A 21,134-nucleotide genomic window follows, 5' to 3' on the forward strand; every position below is an offset into this window, starting at 1 on the left:
CCTAGCCTTATTTTCCTAGTTCTTCTGTACAACCCTCCTGAAATATACCACACATAACTGGATGTGGTGCTTCAGGCTGAGGCTTTGTCCTTGGCAAACACAATGGAAATACTATTTATTATGTCTTACAGTTTTGCACATGCCAACAGCACACTGAGTGACTACTTTCCCAGCAAAGTCATCTGCAGTATGATTGAGGGTCAGATGAAATGCTCTTCAGAGGGAAAGTGCAAACAATTGAAGGTGAGGAGGCTGTGCCAGGGCAGGGAGCTCTTGACTCCAATGTCCTAGGCTCACTTTCATCACTCAGCCAATGGAACATGAAAAATGGAAATCAATTATGTAACTAATAATTGTGGAAGTTGCCAAGGGAAAAAGGTAACCCTCCAGTGGTTACAGCTGGCAACAAAATGACAAGGCAGTTTGAACAATACCTGTAGCCAGCTGTGTCTCTCCACTAACCATTCATTTAAGCAGCAGGAGACTTGGCAGACCTGTCTCGACCAGAAGTGAAATGATTTTCCATTTCAAGCAGCAGTTCAAATAGCAAAACAGGAATAAACGCAAAAAGAGCAGAGCTCCCCTGTAAAATGGTTTGAGGGCTGTCTTTTGCTTTAAAAAAAAAAATTTAAAAAGTGTGAGGAAATATAGGAGCAATAAGTTTAGGGTTCTGGGAATTAATTAATTAAACTGTAGTCCTGCACAGCCCCTTGGGAAAGAACCGGTGCTTGGATAAAGCTGTTGTAAGACTGTGCAATCAGTAGCACATGTGGAAAGATGCTGAGCACCTAAGTCAGTGCTGGTATGACGCAGATGCCAGCTTCAAGGCAGCTTGCCAAAAGTAGTCCACTGTCTGTTGACAAAAGCATTACGTACCTCATACGTAGTATGAATTGGGTTGAGAATACAACAGAAGACTTTATTCAGAGGACCCATGTAAAGTCACCAGTAGTAATAAGAGTTAACCTGAATTCTTCTGTGTTCAGAAGTACACAGTTGAGAACTAGCAACTAGGTTGTTAAGAAACTAAGAAATGTGATTGGGTGCAAGATATAACATGTGAGCAGGAGCTGCTTTTCATCAGAGGCAATAAAACCCATCTGCCTGCAAAAGGAGCTGCTTAACTCAAGATCACAGTGGAACTAAAGTCCTTCTTAAAAGGAGGCAGAAATTTGAGAAGTGAGAAAACTGAAACGGCTGCACCGAAGTGCAAAATCACTCAATGTTAGAATCAGTCCAAGTGATCTCTGTGCAAAAAAGAAAGAAAGGAGCCATTAAAAGTTTATTTGAAGTAAGATCATGCTACTACTTGCTGTAGATATAAAACCTGTGAAGTACTAGCCAGGTACTAGGAGTTTCAGGAGGGGGTTAGAAAATGAATACCATTTCTGAGGTGGGACTTTGGAGCTAGGTTCTGTGAGGCCCACCTGCAAAGATGACCTTGCAACACTGTGATAGCACTACTCTGTGCTACAGAGCACCAGCTTTGTAGGCTATCCATCCTTTAACAACTGAAATGTAACATTTATGGGAAGTCTGTAATAGGCTTGGATTGCTTTAGAGAACTATTTTCACCCTATGAAGCACTTGTGGCATACCGGAACCCAGATTTTGGATTCCTTATGCTTTATTGAGGATTGCATGCAAAGCCACATCCAGCTTCTCAATGAGGGCTGAGCGGCTGTCACCCCCTTTCTCCACCAGCCAGTAAGTTCAAATAAAGGTTCTTAGCCTCCAGCCTTGCCCTGAGATTGGCGCAGGGAGCAATCCCGCAGGGATTTTGCCCTTTCCGGGGCAAGGCAGCCGACTGACAGTGGCAGCAAGGCTGCACCGTGGGGGTAGGTCCCTACAAGCACTCCTGGCAGCTCTTCAGTCAGAAACAGAAAGCACCGAGTTGCCAGAACACTTTGCCTTTAGGGGCAGCAAAAGAGCTGATTCCAACTATTTCACAGGAAGCCCTGGGCTCTGGACCAGGCTACTTCTGGTTCTCCTCCAGTCTCCACGCACTGGTCACTGCCACCCGTACAGCGGCTGAGACCCGCCCTTTTGGATAGCCCCCTTCCTTCTGGTCACTGGATGTGTGTGAACAAAGCGATGTAAAGCATATCTACTGAATCCATAATTTCTGCCCTGCTAATGCAAAGAAACGTAGTTAGAATGGCACAGAACTGTGTAATACTACTATGACTGCTGAATCACCTGTGTAACCTTTCTGCCAAAAATATTGAAGAGGGTATTTTAAAGAGCAAAGTAGCTATTTAAATCCACCCTGTCCCTTTCTGTTCCTCCACACAGCAGGTAGATAAAGGTTCCTGTGCCGCCTCAGGAAAGCTCAGCCCGGGTACTGCTGCGGCGTCGCTGGCGCCCATAGGATCGTAAACCGAGGGGCAAAATCAATGTCTTTATAGATACTAGCGAGGAAAAACTCTAAGGGGCGAGTGACTTGCTTGTTAACGGGGGAGCGCTCAAACACCCGACACAGCCGCTCCATCCTCCGGGAGCAGGAATGCTAATAGAAAATGCCGGCCTCCAAGGCCAGCGGCGGGGGGAGACCTCTGACTGCAAGGTCAGCGTGGTTAATCTTTTCCCCGTATAACTACAGCCGGCTCGGCGCCCCCTTCAAACCAACTGCGGCTTTGCATCCACCCCTTCCACACCCCGCTGCTGGCTCGGCCCCTCGGGCCAGCCCGCCCCGGGGCGGAGCACCGCCTTCCCCAAAAGCCGCCGCGGCCGCGGCTGCGGGGAACAGCGCTGGGATTTGGGAGCGGCGGGGTCGGCACGGCAGGACGCGGGGGTCGGGCAGGGCTCGGGCAGGGCTCGGTGGTGAGTGGGGCGGTGGCGGCTGCTGTTGCCCTCAGATCTTGGAGGGTGGGAGACCATTTTTGGTTGTAGTAGTGGTTGTTGCCACCTTAGACCCGAATATGCTTTAAATGGTTAAAACTGCTATAAGCTCGAGTGTACTGTGTGCTTAATACGCTAGCGATGTTTTCTGGTGAGTGAGGCGGTGGTGGCTGCTCAGGTCTTGGAGGGTGGGAGACCATTTTTGGTGTGTAGTAGTTGTTGCCACCTTAGACCCGAATACGCTTTAAATAGTTAAAATTGCTATAAGCTCGAGTGTACTGTGTGCTTAATACGCTAGCGATGTTTTCAACCAATACGTAATTCGATGTGGGACTTCTCAAACCTGTTCCCCGTCGGGGAAATAGCGAGTTATTTGAGTGTTACGTTCTTTCGTGCAGCCCGGGCTTTTGGGTTTAGTCCAGTCCTGCTGTAGTTAAAAGAAAGAGGGTTCTCTTGTGACCACTGCAGAAAGCGTGTGGATGACTCTGTATTAATTCAACCCAATGTCCTGTAGGGTCGAGTATCCCCTCTGTCATCGTTGATGTTCAGGGTATGGCAATGTGTATTTTGTAAAAGCAGTATCTTTCTAGTAAAAGTGGAGACCTTAATGTTTTCTATAATGGCTGAATTACCTTTTTGAGTAGTTTGCCACTCACTCAGCTGATGCAGAACTGTTCTGAGGAGACACTTACTATTTTTATTGATATAGGGAAGAAGTTCTGACTAAGAAGAAAACCAAGAATTTGGAATATAAGCGGGAAATGAGACACCTGAGGTCATGGGGCGAAATTACTGGATGGTGTGTCTTTTTTATTTTTTTTTTCCTGGGAAAATGTTTTCTATAATGGCTGGATTACCTTTTTGAGTAGTTTGCCACTCACTCAGCTGATGCAGAACTGTTCTGAGGAGACACTTACTATTTTTATTGATATAGGGAAGAAGTTCTGACTAAGAAGAAAACCAAGAATTTGGAATATAAGCGGGAAATGAGACACCTGAGGTCATGGGGCGAAATTACTGGATGGTGTGTCTTTTTTATTTTTTTTTTTTCCCTGGGAAAAACTCTACCTCTTTGCTTTATCTTTTTCTTCTTCTTCATACTTTTTCCTAAATTATGGAAATCTTGAAGAAGGGGGCTGGAGGTTAGAAGTTGAAAGATTCATATGGTTAGTTCAGCATACTGGCATGAGATGAGACTTGAAAACCTTTCAAATGTACAGGCCTTGACTTTCACTTTGGGATCTGTCAAAGGAAGAGTGTGCTTTAAAATTTTTACATTAGAGTATCCTATTTATATATTAAGGCTTCAACTAATATTTGTAAATCTGTGTGGAAATTGAAAACTTTATTTGACCATGCTCAGAATTGCATAGAAAAAGTGAGTAGCCTTCATTGCTTAAGCAGAGTGAAATATGAAATGAACAGAAAAAGGATCTATTTTTGTTTTATTAGTGTAGTATTTGTGACAGATGAAAACTTGTTTTAATATGTTTGGGGGGCTTAACTGTCAATTTTGATGAGTTTCTCAGGAGTAAAGATCAGGTGTGTAGCAGATAGTGGGCAAGCTGAGCTTGGCTTTGTCTCTGTTAATTAAGTGATCTGCCATTAATCATGGCAGAACAGGATTACGAGGATCTTGGAGCTGGAACTGGCCTCCCTCTGATACAGTGTCATCCATGTGGCTCTGCCTCCTTCATATTGTAAAGCTGGCATGGTCTTAGCCTGTGTGTCCAGATCTCTGTACTGCACTCTTTTTGGCAGTATAGTGGGGTGACCTTAGTTGCCTTGTCCTTTTTTTTTTTTTAATTATGTTCTTTGCAGCAGTCTAAAGAATAAGAAGGATTTCTGTGCATGTAGGTGTTCAGTATGTGAAACTGTGTGATTTTTAGCTTCTTTCCCAGTGTGTCAGAACACCCAGGTAACTCATCATAAACTAAAGATGATTAAAGGAAAACTAGAACTGAAACTGCTCAGGCCTGCTGATTGTCTGCAGCTCTGAAAACTCATTTAGGTCCTGGGTTATTGGCATTTCTGGAGGAAGTGACTAAAGAAGGTTCAGCTGTACAAAAGGCAGGGCTAAGTAACGGGTGTATTTGTGATATTTTCCAGTTAGGCACTACAGGTGATAAAGCAGGGAAGAATTACAGGGAGTGTAAGTGCCAGGGGAAGTATTTTCAAGTACAATTTCTCCCTAAAATTAATTGGCAAAAATAACTGTGGAATGCAGTGTTTAGGGAGATATCACAGAAAATGGGGAATGAAAACTATTTATATTGTGAGGAAGGGGATAAATAAGATGTTGAGACATACTTGCTTTTGGGAAGGGCAATCTTGTGTTGGCTGGACTAGTTTGGTTTTGAAGTTCTTATCTCTTTTCTAATACAATTGGATTACTTTAACATCTTGCAAAGCATATGCTAGAGTCAATTACGAATTTACTTTGTCAAAATCACTAAATGACAATTTTCATGTAACAATCACAAGAATGACTATTGTGAACACTGGTAGCAGAAATGGATCTGAATGGAAGCAAAATGGTGTATGCACCCTTATTTTTGGTCCAAGTGTACCAGCTTAGCTCATGCTAAATAATGTTGGTAACTGAAAAAAAAAATGGTCCAAGTGTACCAGCTTTGCTCATGGTAAATAATGTTGGTAACTGAAAAAAAAGGAAGTTCTGTAATGCCTGCAGGATGTAGTCAGACTAGTTCAGCTTAGTAAAAATCCTTGGAGGCTATTCACTGCAGTGCTCCTTAACATTATGCCTGGGAGACAACCTGCTTTAACCTTTCATGGTGAGGAGAGTGGTGGCCCAAATACATAGCAGACACTGATTTGAACCCTGATGCTTTTCTGTGGTATTCCTGTCTTTCTTCTGATTGTCAAATGTATTAAATGTGGTTTTTTACTCTTTCTCTACTCATGTTTGAAAGGCCCATTTTAAATAGACCAGGCACAAAGCTTTTACTAAGTGTTAGCATGTATATTTGTGACATGTACTTACAGTAGTGTTAAATCTTCCTCTTTCACAGAAAGAGGAACCAATAATGCCAGCACTGAACTGGAAGCCCTTTATCTATGGAGGTTTAGCATCAATCACTGCAGAATGTGGTAAGTGTTTGCTTTAACAATTGACATGATTTTCTTTACTTGGACTGTCTCTATGTAAAACAAGTTTGGTTCCATGCTGCCAGTGACACAGTGGTATATGGTGGTCTGCAGCATAGAGTTTTTTGCTTAATGCTGACTGAAGAGTTGCTCTTATCTCTGTTGCAATGTCAGAACACTTGTGTCTGTAAACTCTTATCCCTGGTGAGTCTTGTTTTCTGCACATATTTTGCCTCTGTATTTTATTATTTGGTGTTTGTTTGATCTGTTCCTAGATAGTGGTCATAAGTAGATACAGCTTCTGCTTTGCTGCTGTAGATCAGTTATGCTCTTAACTTGTAGATTTTTCTCTTAGCTTTCCTGAATATGTGTTGCAGTTCAAATAATCTTTTCCTGAATGCAAGTGGTTTCTTAGATTTGAACACTTAAATTCAATAGTGAGCAACACAGAATAATTGCTGTAGTGAAACAGCATGTTTGATGTTTTAGGCCCCCTCTAAAGTTAAACTTTAAATATCAACATTTTTGTAGAGTTGTATTTGAAATGCATGTATATGAAAATAAAGGAAATCTGGATTGTCATTGTAGCAGGACATGAGTGGACATGTGGTGGGCTTGCATGAAAGGTCTGTCTAGTAAAGTAGAGGCAGTATCAAATTACACTTAAGAATGCTATTTTGTTTTCATAGAGTAGTTTGGGTTGGAAGGTTGTCTGGTCCAACCCCCTGCTTTGAGCAGGGACATCTTCAATTAAATCAGGTTGCTCAAATTGTTGTCCAATTCGAATTCGAATGGTTCCAGGGATGGGAAGGGTTTCTACTTAGGAAATCTGTACAAATTTGAGTTTCAAACCTATCATTTGACTTGACTGAATATGGTCAATAATGCCAGAAGCTCAAAGACTTGTCCAATTTGACTTTGAATGGTTCCAGGGATGGGAAGGGTTTCTACTTAGGAAATCTGTACAAATTTGAGTTTCAAACCTATCATTTGACTTGACTGAATATGGTCAATAATGCCAGAAGCTTTTAAGGAAGACATACAATTCATGAAAGCTTTGTCCGGTAAGGCTCATTTAAACAGGTGTAGTTAATCCTGGCTCCTGTTAATACTTAGGTTAGTATGGAATTTTGAGGTCCTTTCCTGGATAGATAGTTTCTGAATCCTTTCATAAGGGAAGCATGGAGAATATGAATGGTTTCAAACCTATCATTATTTGACTTCACTGAATATGGCCAATAATGCCAGAAGCTTTTGAGGAAGACATACAATTCATGAAAGCTTTGCTTGTCCAGTAAGGCTCATTTAAACAGATGTAGTTAATTCTGGCTCCTGTTAGTACTTAGGTTAGTATGGAATTTTGAGGTGGTCCTTTCCTGGATGGATAGTTTCTGAATCCTTTCATAAGGGAAGCATGGAGAATATGAATTGAACATAACATAGCAGTAGGTTACAGGAAAGCAGTAACAGGAATAGGTACTGCTGCTATTTATTTTTCAGACAGTAGGCCAGAATCTGTATAGCATGTTCTACAGAATTTATTTGCCTTCAGTGACATCCTTTTCAACAGTGTTGGTAGAATACACATGCAAACTCAATGCTTGATTGGGATTGCAAAGTCCTGTTCAGTGTGGCTGCTTACAATATGGCAATGCTGTGTTGTCTGAAAATATAGTGAATGTGAACACAGGAGGTAGGCAGGGCCTCTGTCAGGCCTTTAGATGAAACAAGGTGATAGAATGTGAATCACTTATTTAAAAGAAAGTCTTGGTAAGAAAAACTTCTTTCCCATGGGTGTATTTTCATATGTTATGATATATAATAAATGTTGATGTTTCTTGTATGATATTCTCTGTTGTCCTTGGTTAGGTAGGTACTTCATTAATTTTCTCACTCACTTTCCTTTGAGGTACTTTCCCCATTGATCTGACCAAAACACGTCTCCAGGTTCAAGGTCAAGTTAATGATGCCAAATATAAAGAGATCCGCTACCGTGGAATGGTGCATGCACTGGTCAGAATATGCAGAGAAGAAGGGTTGAAAGCCTTATACTCTGGGTAAGGTTAACTGAGTTGCAGCAATGGCTTATGAACAGTCTATTGATAAAAGTATAAGCCCATTCTATGTGAATTTTTGGGCTTCAGGATTGCAAGGTATTTGGCTAGCCTTAATCTGGAAGTTGGAAGACCCAGCTTTGATACCTTCAGTGCTGCACACTGCCATAGCATTTCCTATTAAAAAAAACCAAAAAAAACAACCAAATTCAAAGAACAAAACGTACATGAAACAAAATACTGAAGCATAAGGTTATTCTCTACAGTTCTGCTATGGTTGTTCCATCCCTCAGAATTAAAACTGGATTTACCTTTGTCTCTAAATGAGCATGGTTTTCTTCAAAACATGCAGGATGGTGGGGGAACTACATTTCAGACATGACTGCCAGCTATTTTATAGGTTACAAGTTGAAGCATGGTCTAATAGTAATATTCCTTTCAGAGTTTGTTCATGTTCTTGCAGGCTGTATTAAAAAAACAGAAAACAAAAACCAAAATCTAAAAAGCTCCAAAGCTTGTTTTGTTTATAGTAAGCTTAAAACATTGATTTAAATGAACAAACCTTTCTTTGCTAGATATCTCTGCACTAGGAAGAATTTTCTGATGAGTTTTTGAGCTCTGGAGCATAGACATTATTCCTGCTTGTTTTCACAGGATTGCACCGGCAATGCTACGACAAGCTTCATATGGAACTATAAAAATAGGCACTTACCAGAGCTTAAAAAGAATGTTTGTTGAGCATCCAGAAGGTGAGTGGTCATTTTCTATTTAACTGAGGACTGATGTGCTCGAAGCAAATTCCATTGAGTATCTTACTGTAGCATTTCAACAAGTCTACTGAGAAGACATTCCTTACACCTGACAACAGTTACAGCAAAGTTAGTCAGCAAGGGTAACTTGTCAGAGCAGGTTTTATGGCTTCTGTAACTGGCTCTCTCTGGTTAAATGAGGGGAGGCATCGTCCTGTCCTAAGGCATCTTAAGTTTTGTAAATCTGCAGCTAAAATCTTTGTTTGTGAAATAGATGAAACCCTCATGATGAATGTTCTGTGCGGTGTTCTTTCGGGAGTAATCTCGTCATCTATTGCCAACCCTACAGATGTCTTAAAGGTAATTATGTAGAGCTTGTCTTTTAGTTTTTGTTGTCTCCTGATGAATATAGGATTTGTTTTGTAACCCTATTTGTTCTCATCTCCTAACTTCTAAAGAATCAGTAACACCCTGAGTTCTTGGAACCTCCTTGGGGTCCATACTAATTGCTTGGAAGTATACATGAGGAAGATGAAGGCTGGGGAGGTAGTTATATCCACATGTTTTTGAGTGTGGAGAAAAGCTTTGGTGCTGTGGTGTTTGTGTGGAAGCCATACTGCATATTTAATCTGTGCTTCTTGGTAACACTATTACACTTGGATGTTGCTGGAGCTCAAAATAGGTGAAGATCAGTTCAGAGGCAAGAGTTCCAGTGAATGCTACTTGTACCGTATGATTCCTTACTACTGTGGAGAGGCTTTGCAAACCTGTGTTCCAAGGAAATGGCATTCCAGCATCAGTCATTTAAAGTGAATTGGTGAAACAACCACCTCTTTAAGAATCTGTTAGCTTAATCATAGTCAGTTACTTGAAAGGGTTGATGGGTTTATCTTATAAAAGTGGAGCTTGTGGCTTACAAAGCTGCTCCTAATAAAAAGGAAGTCAAGAAAACTGTTTTTCTGAAACTACTAAAAAGCTTAGTCCTTCATAGTGCTAGTGTGGTTATGTAGTGGCATTTCAAACATAAGCTTGTATTTCAAGTGTAGCTTCAATTAGTTACTTCCTAAAATTATATCCACTTACCGAGTCACTTGTTGACAACTTGTATATGAAAGTTACCTTGACAGGTTCCTAAGGATGATTTTATAAATCTACAGGGTTGAAGACCATGGTTTTCAGTAGCTGAAACATTAATCTGTTTAACCTTTCATTTCAACATGTTCCTGTGAGAACACTGTAAAGGATATCCTGCAGAACCCATCTGCCATTCTTATCTAAATGGAGCAGTGTACCCATACAGAAATAGAAGTGACTCAATGCAGCTAAGAATTCTACCACATACTTCTTCAAAATTAGCAGCTGCATTTGGATAGTTAAGGCAAAAGTTTGCACTATAGTTGTGATATGTGATAATGTCAGCTCTTTCTTTTATACTTAAAGAGAAATTGATTTTACTATTTGCAGTTGTATCTTAATAGTTGAATCTAGTTTTATTTTTTTGTTGTATTTATTTTTTTTAATTGTATCTTCTAATGAATCTCAGATCAGAATGCAAGCTCAAGGTAGAACAATTCAAGGAGGAATGATGGGCAACTTCATAGAGATCTACCAAAAGGAAGGCACTAAAGGATTATGGAAGGCAAGTTTTTTTTTTTAACTGTATCTTACACTTCAACTACAGTTCCTTGTTCAACTGAATGTCATGTGTTCCTGCAGTGTTCTCAGCAGAAATATGGAGGGAGTAATGTCTGTCATTTGCCATGACTGCTTCACTGCTGGTGTCTCAGTGCTTTTTGGTGAAGGGTTACAGCCAGCCTTGTGTGAGGATTAGCTGCCACTTTGGAGAGGGAGGACAAATGTAGGGTTCAATTAGGGTGACTGGCTCTAGGAACAGTTCAACAACCCTTTGCATGACAACTCTCAATCTGTCTGTTTTAAAACATATGCTAAAGAATATTTGGAAGTGAAGGAGCTGCTGAGCATCTCTTCTAGCTCAGGAACTCTCACATTCAGTCTTACAGCTTGTCTCTTGGGCCAGTTGTAGTCAAAGATTGTATAACAATTAAAGAGCCAAAATGGATAATTGATTTGAAATAGCTGGAAAATAGGAATGTTTTTCTATTAGCATGCTTTTATCATAGTTTCTTGAGGATGAACAGAAAACTGGAGAGCCTTACTTTGTCAGTTTTTCAGCCAGCAGCAAAGGAACACTGGTTTTGCAGTTTTAGCTGTTGATGCAAGAATTGAGATCTTAAACAGAGAAAAAAATAACTTAAAGGCTCTGAAGTTGCCATGTGTGGAGAAGTGATTTATGTTATTTCATAAATTGTGGTTTTGGAGCACATACATCTAAGACTTGTACTAATTAGCCTTATTTGAATTTGCAATGTTCTTAACAAATTTGTGATGTTTTGCTTTGTATTATAAGAGGTTGGCTTTTCTAACCGTGCATGAAGGTTGACTTTAAACTTCAGCTATATCCTTTCTTTGGCCAGGGAGTATCATTGACAGCACAGAGAGCTGCTATTGTTGTTGGAGTAGAGCTGCCAGTATATGACCTTACCAAGAAGCACATAATCATGTCTGGACATATGGGAGATACTGTATATACTCACTTCCTGTAAGTTTGTGTAACTGGTTGTATAGCTCATGATTGGTTAGTTCTTGCTATAGGGGAGAGGAGTAGTTAGATTTTTTTTATCACTTGTCTAGATGTGTACATATACTTCTGATGTGTTTATAGTTTTTAGTCTAATAGCATCTCAAATGGTAGCATGGAAGCTAATTTTATTTAGCATTTGCATTTAGCTTTCTTTTGCAATGTGAAAATTTGTTTTGTGGGTGGTATGAATCATTCAACTCTGCAAATTGAGGTTAGAAGAAATTTACAGTCAAATATTATTCCCTGGGGCACAAACATCTTTCCAAGCATAATGTGTATAAGGGTTGTATAGTAAATGAAAACTAACTTTTCACATCTATTAACTGATTTAATTTTTTTAGTAAAAGTATTAAACTGTCATTATTACTGTGTGTTTTGTGGGAAGGGGGATTTCTTGTACATCTGTGTGGTAGATCAGGTTTCATTAAACCCTTCTTTTACTAGTTCCAGTTTTCTTTGTGGGTTAGCTGGAGCCCTTGCATCCAACCCAGTTGATGTTGTAAGAACACGCATGATGAATCAGAAAAGCCAAAACCATGGGGGACACTCAGCCTACAAGGGCACTTTGGATTGCTTGTTACAGGTAAGTAGTTCATGTATCATCATAAATAGAAACTGCTGCCACCAAGCAATGGTTTTTGCTCTGGAACTCAAAATTGTTCTGTTTTCCCTAGTAACTTAGACATGCTTTTTGCCATAATGTTTACAAGGACTATGCTGTCAGTAGTGCACTCAAGTGTGAAAAGTATTTACTGTCTTGGCAGAAAGGCAGGAAGGAAGTTAGTGTCTACTGCAGAACCTTACTTTCTTTGGGTGCTTGGATGAGGAGAGGAAGGCTCTCAGCAGCAATCTCTCTTGCTCAACTTTATACTCTGTCTGGCTGATGGGAAATTATAATTTCATAGGTCAGTCCTTGAAGGACAAGATCTTCTGAAACAGATGGTTTTCTGTGTTGCTTACTGCATAGTGGAAAGCCTAGTACAGCCAGAGGCAAGATCAGCCTCTGATTTTGATTACTTTGATTTGGTTTCTGGAGTCTCTAACTTCGGTATGAGGTGGGACCATGATGGACTTTTACATGAAGAAGAATGGATAGTAAGCTGTTGCTGTCCAACTGTTGATGGAACAGTCCAAGTCACATTGTCCAGGGAAATTTTTTGAGGTCCATAAAGCAAACTGAAATATTTCCAGGGGCTGCCAAATGTTAGCTACAGGTTTACATGCAGCAAATTTCAAGGGGCTGTCAGATGTCAACTGCAAGTTTACATCTAATGAAATGTATTTCTTTGTCCTGTCAGACAATAAATTAAGGTTACAGGAACTAAGCCACCCCCTTGTCTGGTACAGTCTTGTTAGCTGAGATGCTGTCTGGATTTCTCACTAATAAAGAATTACATAAGTTTGTTCTTTTTTTTTTCCTAGACATGGAAGAATGAAGGCTTTTTTGCTCTGTATAAAGGCTTTTGGCCAAACTGGCTAAGACTTGGTCCTTGGAATATCATTGTATCCTTTCCATAGGTGTGCAAAACGACTAAGCCATACAAGAGCAAGTATTGTTTTTTACAGAACTAGTCAGTGTGGGAAGTGTCATATCAGCACAGATACTCCCTTTTTGTATGAATGGAAAATTGTGCAGTTTACAGGTTTTTTTTTAGTCAACTGCTTCCAGTCAGATTGAATTTCATTCAGACATAGTCAACACTAAAATACAGCCTTGCAAAATAATTTTCTGTTCTTCCAATTTCATACCTGCCCAGTTTCTTTGTTATGAGCCTAGTTTTAATCAAAGTTGACTAGGTGAATTAGGAATGGGGGCTATTTCCAGAACTGGGGAAACTGTTGGCAGTTACTGATGCAACCTTTTTTTTTTATCTTAGTCTCACAAGTCTGGCTTTGTTTCAGAAGCCCTGGGAAGTGGGTTGGTAGAAATGTTTTTTACAATAAGCAAACCTTCTTTAGCCCATCAAAGCTAAATGTTTAAAGACTTTTGCAGTATTTTTATGGCAGCTTTTGCAGGACTGCCTCCTCAGTCGTGGGTTTAAGATCCTGAGGAAGATGGATGGGAAAGTATTTTGTATCACCAGCCTTTAAGCAAGTTTCGTTGTTCTGCCTAGTATTGTGTAAAAATGTGACCAACCTGCAGCATGGCAAAGGAAGGAACAAGGAATGGAACACAGCTGCACACAGGTGCAGCTAACCTTCAGTAGTGAAGTGACCAGTTTTAACTGCATGAACAGGAAACAATTTTCCTTAATCACATGTGCCAGTTCTTTCTGACATATGAGCAGCTGAAGAAATTGGACGCCTGACATGTTGAGCTGTGTACAGAGTTCTCTTAATTTTCTGAGTTTAGAGCAATGTGCAAGTTGTCTTGAGTGCTTGCTCTTTACTGTCTGAGCTGCTGGCCAAAGGAAGAGGTCACTGCAAGACTGAATGAGAAGAACCTGGAAGGGATTTCAAGGCAAACTGGCTCCTGTAACCATGGTTTGTGCATGTGATTCAGTGACTGATGTGCACTGTTTTTCAGGCTGAACCAAACATGGTGGAATACCTTCTGTCAACTGTTTCAATGTTCTTGAATGTAAAGATCCACAATGCAACTTTTGTGCATCCGAGTCTCAAAGCATAGTGTTTTGTAAGAGTTAAAGAAAAGGGTTTTTTTCTTCTGTATTTCCATAAAGGAAGGAAAAGAAAAATATTTCTGTAAAGGAAAAAAGTATTTCTGTAAGGGAAGATAAGCAGAACTGAGGAGTTGGGCTTTTCCTGCTTTCAGAAATGTATACAATTTGGTTGTAATAGCTTAAAGCTTCCAGTTAACTGGAAGTGTCGCAAGACATCTTTGCTAGCTTTCAGGTTGGCAAAATAACTACTGCAGTATAAAATCTGTTTCTGGTTTTGAAGCTTTCCTGTGTTCGAAGTCCTGATATGTCTGCATAATTTTCTGGGAATAATCCAGCTTCATTAGCAAGTGTGGTTGCTACAGTTCACAGTTTTGCACAGCTTGAAGAAAGTTTCTTTTTTTTTCTTCCATGTATAATTCTTGATTTCAGTGTAAGTGCTTCTTAAACATATTCATATGGAAATTGCAAGTAGGAATGAAGTTCAAACAAGTTCATGCCCATCTGCTGATCTTGCAGAGAAAACTTTCCATGCCTTTTCCATCCTTGGGAAGGACTGCTGGTTACTATCTGGTTTACAGAGCAATTTTTTACTGAGCAGTCAGGCCCTGTCATGTGGGTGCCTATGTGACAAGAGCCAACCCCTCCAAAAGCAAATCTGCTATAAAGACTGCTTTCCTCCTTTAAAAAGACCCCCAAGTCCAGAACTAGTGAACACTTTCATATACCAAAGATGCTCAAGTTGCTGTTACATGCAAGGAAACACTTGATGTAGAAATCAACCACAGTTCCTATAAGCATTACCTTTAGGCTTAAAGGTATATCAGAACTTCAGGGCTGTTAACTCAACAGTTACATCAGCCTTCTTAAGTGCTGTTGTTGAATTCCAGGAAAAAAGGAGTATGTGAGATGCAAATTGTAAGATGGATCTTCTGTGTTTACAGAGGGCAGCAAAGCAGGATCCATAGCTTTGGATTATTGTGGCCTTGTGTTACTATTTTACACATTTTTCATAGAATCATGCATTCCACTTAAAGAAGTTTCATTGCGATATCAAAATTGCTGTAATCACCTAAAATTACTAATTTTGAATTCACAAATAGAATTTTTAAATGCACAAGGCACTTTCTTTCCTAAGGTTAAAATTTTTCTATATACAGGGGTATGCTGATGTGCAGTGTTTCCCCTTAAAACTGTTTCTGTGCTTTAATAAAAAATGTAAATATTTTTGTATGCTGTGTAAGTATAGTATATCTTTTTCAAGCCTATTAAAAGTGTTAAAATGTAAAGTGTGATGACTTAGAAGTGCTTTTGGTTTTGAAGTTTCAAATGTGTCAAGAAGTTTGCCAGTTTGGAGTGACAGTAACTGTGTGGTACCAGTTCATCTGTGGGGAAGCTGCAGAGGTATAGTGGACAAGATGGACTGGAATTGGCTGCTAAATCCCAAAGGCAACAAAGCAGTGAAGTAGTAGTTGAGGATCTCAGCTGGCGCTATGAGCCCGCTGTGCCCAGGTGCCTGAGAAGCCAATGGCAGCCTGGCCTGGATCAGCACGTGTGGCCAGTAGGAGCAGGGCAGGGATTGTCAGCCTGGGCCTGGCACTGGTGGAGTTGCTTTTCAAGTGCTGTGTCCCGTTCTGGGCCCCACAGTTTGGGAAGGACGTTGAGGTGCTGGAGTGTGTCTGGGAAAGGGCAGTGGAGCTGGGGAAGGGTCTGGAGCACGAGGGCCTGGGAGAGCGGGGGCTGGTCAAGCTGCTTTTGGAAAGGGAGGCTCAGGAGGGACTTTGCCACTCCTAGAACTGCCTGAAAGGAGGGCGCAGCCAGGTGGGATTGGTCTCTTCTCCCTGGAAACCAGCGACAGGACAGGAGGCCAAAGCCTCAAGCTGCACCAGGGGAGGGTTGGGTTGGACAGCAGGGGCAGCTTCTTCCCAGAAAGGGCGGAGTCACGGTCCCTGGAGGTATTTAAGGAATGACTGGACGTGGCCCTCAGTGCCACGGTCTAGCTGACACGGTGCTGTTTGGTCACAGGTTATCCCGGGCGATCCCAGCTCTTTCCCAGGCCCGTCTGTGGTCCTGTGGATCCTCCCAGGCGCCAGAGGGCGCCATCCCGCCCGGCCGGCCCTCGTGACGCACTCCTCTGCCCCGTGCCCGTGACGCCGCTGCCACGCGACGCGGCGCGGCGCGCTCCGAGCCTCCCCCGGAAGCCGCCCCCTGCCCCGGGAGCGCTCCGTCCTCCGGGAGCCCTCCCAGGAGCCTCCCGCCGCCCTGTCGGGCAGGGGTTGTTGGGCAGCTTTCCCCTGGGAATGCACGGGCTTTCGCTGCCCGCCCTCGCTGCTGCCCTCAGCCCGCCGGCATTTGTCCTGCGGAGGTTGGGAACTTTAGTCGTGGAGTTCATTCTCTTGGTCCTCTTAAACTGATCCTTACTGATGCATTGCTGCTGGCGCCAGAGTTATTTCCTGGTACGAATTGCAGGCTCTCGAAAGAACTGAGGAAAGCCAGGAATAGGGATAAAAAGCTTAATAATTTTCCAGCACCAAAGAGGACATGGTCTCCCACGGTGTAAAATTCCAAACTCTGACAAGGTGATTATTTATGAACACTCCCTTGTCTGCCAGGGATTGGTCTCCTAAGTGTTCCTAAGTGCACTTTTCAGGAGGGGGTTTGTATTTAAACAGGATCGTAGTGTAAGATATGGTGCCATAAAGTCAACAAAGCTTGCTCTCAGCAAGTGTCTGAAAGCTCAGAGCTGCAAAAGAGAGAGTGTAAAGCAATTCCTTCCTCAAATACACCTGTTTCATTTAATCCTTCCTGGTTTCTTTTTTTTTTTGTGTAAGCAGAATGCAAAAAGTAAATATTGGCAGGCATCCAAAGTGATTGTAGCAGGATGTCCTGCTATCGGAGGGTGTTCTTAAACCAGCTTTGCAACAAGGCAGGTACTGTGTGTGCCAGTGAGGACAGCAGCAAAGCAAGGCACTGAGTTCTTCAGAGAGCTGGGACAGTGTTGTCTCAGCTGTCCCGAAGCAGCAGACTCTGATGGATTCACCTTTCCCTCTGTATTAGACACCCGAGGAACGCTGGCTCCCCTGCTGGGGTCAGCCCTGTTTTGGGGGGCAGGGCAGTGTTGTCTCAGCTGTCCCGAAGCTCTGATGGATTCACCTTTCCCTCTGCATTAGACACCTGAGGAACGCTGGCTCCCCTGCTGGGGTCAGCCCTGTTTTGGGGGCAGGCTGGAGAGGTGTGTGGAAGCTGGACAATGTATGGCAATCTGTAAATGTATGAATTGTTGAAATATTGATGGCTCTTTTTTTTTTTGACTAATGTTACCAGGCAGGGAATATTTTACTAAGCGAGTTGTTTTCTAGAGAGATACCAATTTGCAGTTAAGCAGTGTTTTCTGGTTTTATCCTACTGATGTTCTCAGAAAACATACAATTCATCATCCTGTAACTGGAGAGGGTATTATATTAGTTAAGTGTATATAATAGTATTTTTCTTCTTAAATTAATGTCTTGCATATAGGCTAGTTAATAGTCTCTGGTCATCCTTAAATACAAATTATCTCAAGTTTTTTTTTTTTTTTCATGTTTTTCTTGCTTAAACAAAATAATTGTGGCAAAAAAAATCCAGTTCAGCAGAGCTATTTTTTGTCTTCTGAATAAACTATGGCAGCAGTCTTGAATTTTCCTTGAATGTCTGGCAAAAAAACCCTGACAGTTCCTGTGTGGTGTTTCTAAATGTATGGATGTTGTAGTTGTTGGTGTAATGGTTGGACTCAGTGATCTCAGAGGTTTCCTCTAAACTTAATGATTCTGCCATTATCATATTGATAGGTAAAATGTCTGTTGCATTTTTTTCTTCAAAAGTAGAAGCCTGTAATTTTCTCATCTTACTGCTTTGGGTTGCTTTATAGCTGTGCTTCAGTGTGAGGGGATTCTCAGTGAGTTACCTGAGCACTGTTTGTGGTGTTTTGTGAGCAGCTGCCCATTGAGGACTTGTGCAGCCTGACGTCCCAGTCGCTGCCTGTTCTGCTGACAGCTGCCGTGCCAGAATCCACCGAGGATGTCCTTTTGAAGGGATTTGCAGCACTAGGGATGGAGGATGAAAGAATTGAAACAGCACAGCAGGTAAGTGAATGTTTTATTCACTTACCAAGACCTCCAAGATGCAGTAATCTTCAGGGAATTCTGTTAGTTTCTGTGTGTCTCACCTAGCTTTTGGTATGGTGAGAGGGTTTGCTAAACCTTTTGGCCTGTTTTCAAGATGCATAAAGGGGAACTTGGGGGGAAAACAGCACTGAAGTCTTAGCTCTGAAGTGACAGGTACTTTTTGCATTTGGAGTGGAATTTAATGTGAGAATAAGGCACCCCTTCAGTAAAGTGGTGTTGCTCTTGAAGTAGAAGAACCCCCACTATCTAATGTGATGCCTTTGTTCTCGTGCAAATAAAGCCAGATGAAATCCAGTCTTCACCATTTTAACTCAGTGAAGGAATAGAATGGAGTATTTCAGTTGGAAGGGACCCACAGTGAGGAATTAGTTTTCTAGATTAATAACTGAATCCTAAAACAGCTCTGTTTTTAACAAAAGCTCATCTTCATTTCATAGATCATAGATTTGATTTTTTTTTAATTGATTGCATGTGATATCTATATTGTTCACACCATAAAATCTCTTCTAGTTCTTCTCCTGGTTTGCTCAGGTGCAAACACAGATGGATCAAGATGAAGGTGCCAAGTATAGGTACGTGCTCTTCCTCAGTTCTTTTCACTGTAAGCAGTTCCACCCTTGAAGGACTTCATCTTGTCCATTAATGTTACCACGTGTTCACATTCAGCTGCTGGGGAGCGGGGGAATGTGTTGCAGCAGCTGAGGCTTTCCAAGGCTCTGTGCCTCACTCCCAAAGGCCATTGCCCAGGTGGCAGAGCAGTTAAAGAGGAAGCAGATTTCCTTCTGAACTGCCCACTGTATTTTAGACAGATGGGAATTAGTTTTGGCTTACAGACAGGGCTGTAGACAAAGGCATTCTAGGAGGTTTCCTATGATTTTTCAATTGCTGCTGCTATTGGAATGGCATCCTCTGAGGGAGGGACTGTGTAAGCAGATGTGGCTGGTGGTCATTTCTGTCCTCACCGTTTGGTTCAGACTGTGGCTGTGGTTGTCGTTCTGTATCTGCATTCCCTGCATTCCTTGACACTTTGCTCAACTCCAGTTTTGAGTCTTGCCATTTCATCTGTTTTTGTGGAACTTATCAGGCTCAGAAGAAACACTTCCCACTGACTTCGACAGTTACTCCTTGGGAATCTGAAGTACAGCTGAATGACTTAGCTAGATCTGCTCGTGGCCTTTATAGAAACTGGCTTCTGTTTTGAGACTTCACAAACTTGTCCTTGGCCACAAGGAGATGCTGCTGTATTCCCTCTTCTGTTTTTCCTCTGCTTTTCTTTGGGCTGCTTCTTTCTCTTTTGCTCTGACATTTGAGGACATGACTTTTCTTAAAAGCAGAGGGTGAAGCATAAACTGATCCTTGATCTGATCGTTAAGAACCTAAAAGGAGTAGCAGGCTTGCACTTTGTCAGTTGACATGTTTGTAATGGTGCACACAGGTGCTCACATGTGCCATGGATGCACAGTGGTTTGCAGAATGAGCAGTATGCTACTGTCTGCAGGAGGCCAAAGGAAAATGAATGATTTCTTTGCCTGATGTGCATGAATACAGGGAATTGCATTACTTGCATCTTTGTACATGGTAAAGTAGAACTCTGAAGTTTTAGCTGACATCCAAGAGTAATTAATTTTTAATATGCTTTAGATAAGCTGAATGCTTGACATAACATTTAGTTGTCATGTAGAGTTTTTGTCTGCATTGAGCCTTGGACAAATCTGGTGACATTAGACACCGGATCTATTTAATGTAAGCCTCTTTCAATCCTCACAGTAAGTTTTAAATCCTCTAGATAATTTCAGCTACTTCAGGAGAGAAAAAGTAATTTCTAAATGGAAAGTGAAAATGATGTAGAAGAGACCCAAATTAACACTGCTGTTGGGAGCAAGGCAGGTAGCATTTGGCTGCTTGCAGAAGTCATTGTGTTTGTGCTGCCCATTTAGACTGTGTTCACACCCTCCAGACCAGCTGTGGTGCAAGCTGCTGCTTTCTAGGTAGGCTTGCTGTAAGGAATGTCAGGGAAATGGAGTGGGTATTCCAGACCCTTCAGCTCTGTTATTTCTAAGATGATGAAACATCTGCTTATTGTGCACTCTTGCTTGATGCAAGTGATCTCCTATTCTTAGAAGGAGAAAAGTGCTGGTGGTGTCCCTGCAGGCAGCTGGATTTGGAAATGCAGAAAGGGAAATTTTACTTCTGTTATTTGTTGATTCTCTTTTTTTTAGACAGATGAGGGATTACTTGTCTGGCTTTCAGGAGCAGTGTGATGCTATCTTGAATGATGTGAATAGTGCCCTTCAGCACCTGGAGTCACTGCAAAAACAGTATCTTTTTGTGTCCACAAAGACAGGAACGCTGCATGAGGCCTGTGAACAGCTTTTGAAAGAGCAGGTAATCTTTGATTGAAGGATTACTGGGAACTGCTAAGACATCTTAAATGACAGTTTGTTTTTCTTGGGCTGGGAAAACATGTGAGCTGTGGTAACAATACATCCATTTGCTTTGGACCTAATTTTTTGGGAGTGTTTCACCTGCAACTGGGGTGTCAGGCTCTGCAGTCAAATACTCAGTATGTGTCAATATATGCCTTAATGAAGAAAGTGAGCTGAGGGCAGTTTTTGTAACTGATGCCTGACAAGTGCAAACTGTATTGGAATCAGTAATTCATAACATTTGCAGAAGTATTTTGAGCTGCTTACTGCAAGATCCTTAAAGTTGGGAACTTATTTCCCAGATGCTTTCTTTTTCCTGACGAACTGCTGCAACAGTGATACAATGAATGTTTTTTTTCATAGTCAGACTAGATACGAGAGAACTTTTTAAGACTCCAATCCTGAGATACAGGATTTTTACAATTCTCCATAATACTGATGGCAGCACTGCTGTTTGTATGGCAGTTTTTTTTCATAGTCAGACTAGATAGGAGAGAACTTAAGACTCCAATC

General features: G+C 41.5%; 2 protein-coding genes across 7 annotated transcripts in view; both read left to right on the plus strand.

Annotated features, from left to right (window-relative positions):
- The first annotated feature begins 2,718 nt into the window (after positions 1 to 2,718).
- SLC25A30 (solute carrier family 25 member 30) lies at positions 2,719 to 15,337 on the plus strand. Of its 4 annotated transcripts, none has more exons than XM_039716755.1 (11): positions 2,719 to 2,811; positions 3,550 to 3,640; positions 5,874 to 5,952; positions 7,859 to 8,006; positions 8,658 to 8,752; positions 9,027 to 9,112; positions 10,296 to 10,391; positions 11,248 to 11,372; positions 11,859 to 11,997; positions 12,837 to 12,917; positions 13,682 to 14,020. In XM_039716755.1, the coding sequence occupies exons 2-11, from the start codon at positions 3,620 to 3,622 to the stop codon at positions 13,721 to 13,723; spliced, it is 912 nt and encodes a 303-aa protein (XP_039572689.1). In that variant the 5' UTR covers positions 2,719 to 2,811; positions 3,550 to 3,619; the 3' UTR covers positions 13,724 to 14,020. The 4 variants fall into 4 exon arrangements, with proteins under 4 accessions (XP_039572689.1, XP_039572691.1, XP_039572690.1 ...); XM_039716756.1 differs by having other exon boundaries at positions 2,782 to 2,823; positions 3,551 to 3,640; XM_039716757.1 differs by lacking the exon at positions 3,550 to 3,640 and having other exon boundaries at positions 2,781 to 2,823.
- A 964-nt stretch (positions 15,338 to 16,301) lies between these two features.
- Positions 16,302 to 21,134, plus strand: part of COG3 (component of oligomeric golgi complex 3) — a 30,769-nt gene continuing 25,936 nt past the window's right edge. Inside the window, exons 1-4 of one of the 3 annotated variants that reach the window (XM_039716716.1) lie at positions 16,302 to 16,488; positions 18,007 to 18,153; positions 18,706 to 18,767; positions 20,415 to 20,580. In XM_039716716.1, coding sequence (XP_039572650.1) covers positions 16,456 to 16,488; positions 18,007 to 18,153; positions 18,706 to 18,767; positions 20,415 to 20,580 — 408 coding nt within the window. In that variant the 5' untranslated portion in view covers positions 16,302 to 16,455. Of the gene's footprint in view, positions 16,612 to 18,006; positions 18,154 to 18,705; positions 18,768 to 20,414; positions 20,581 to 21,134 lie in introns of all 3 variants that reach the window. The other 2 variants (XM_039716717.1, XM_039716718.1) reach the window with 2 other exon arrangements.

Source organism: Passer montanus, unplaced genomic scaffold (genome assembly GCF_014805655.1).
Source record: "Passer montanus isolate IOZ18808 unplaced genomic scaffold, ASM1480565v1 scaffold36, whole genome shotgun sequence".
Taxonomy (NCBI): domain Eukaryota; kingdom Metazoa; phylum Chordata; class Aves; order Passeriformes; family Passeridae; genus Passer; species Passer montanus.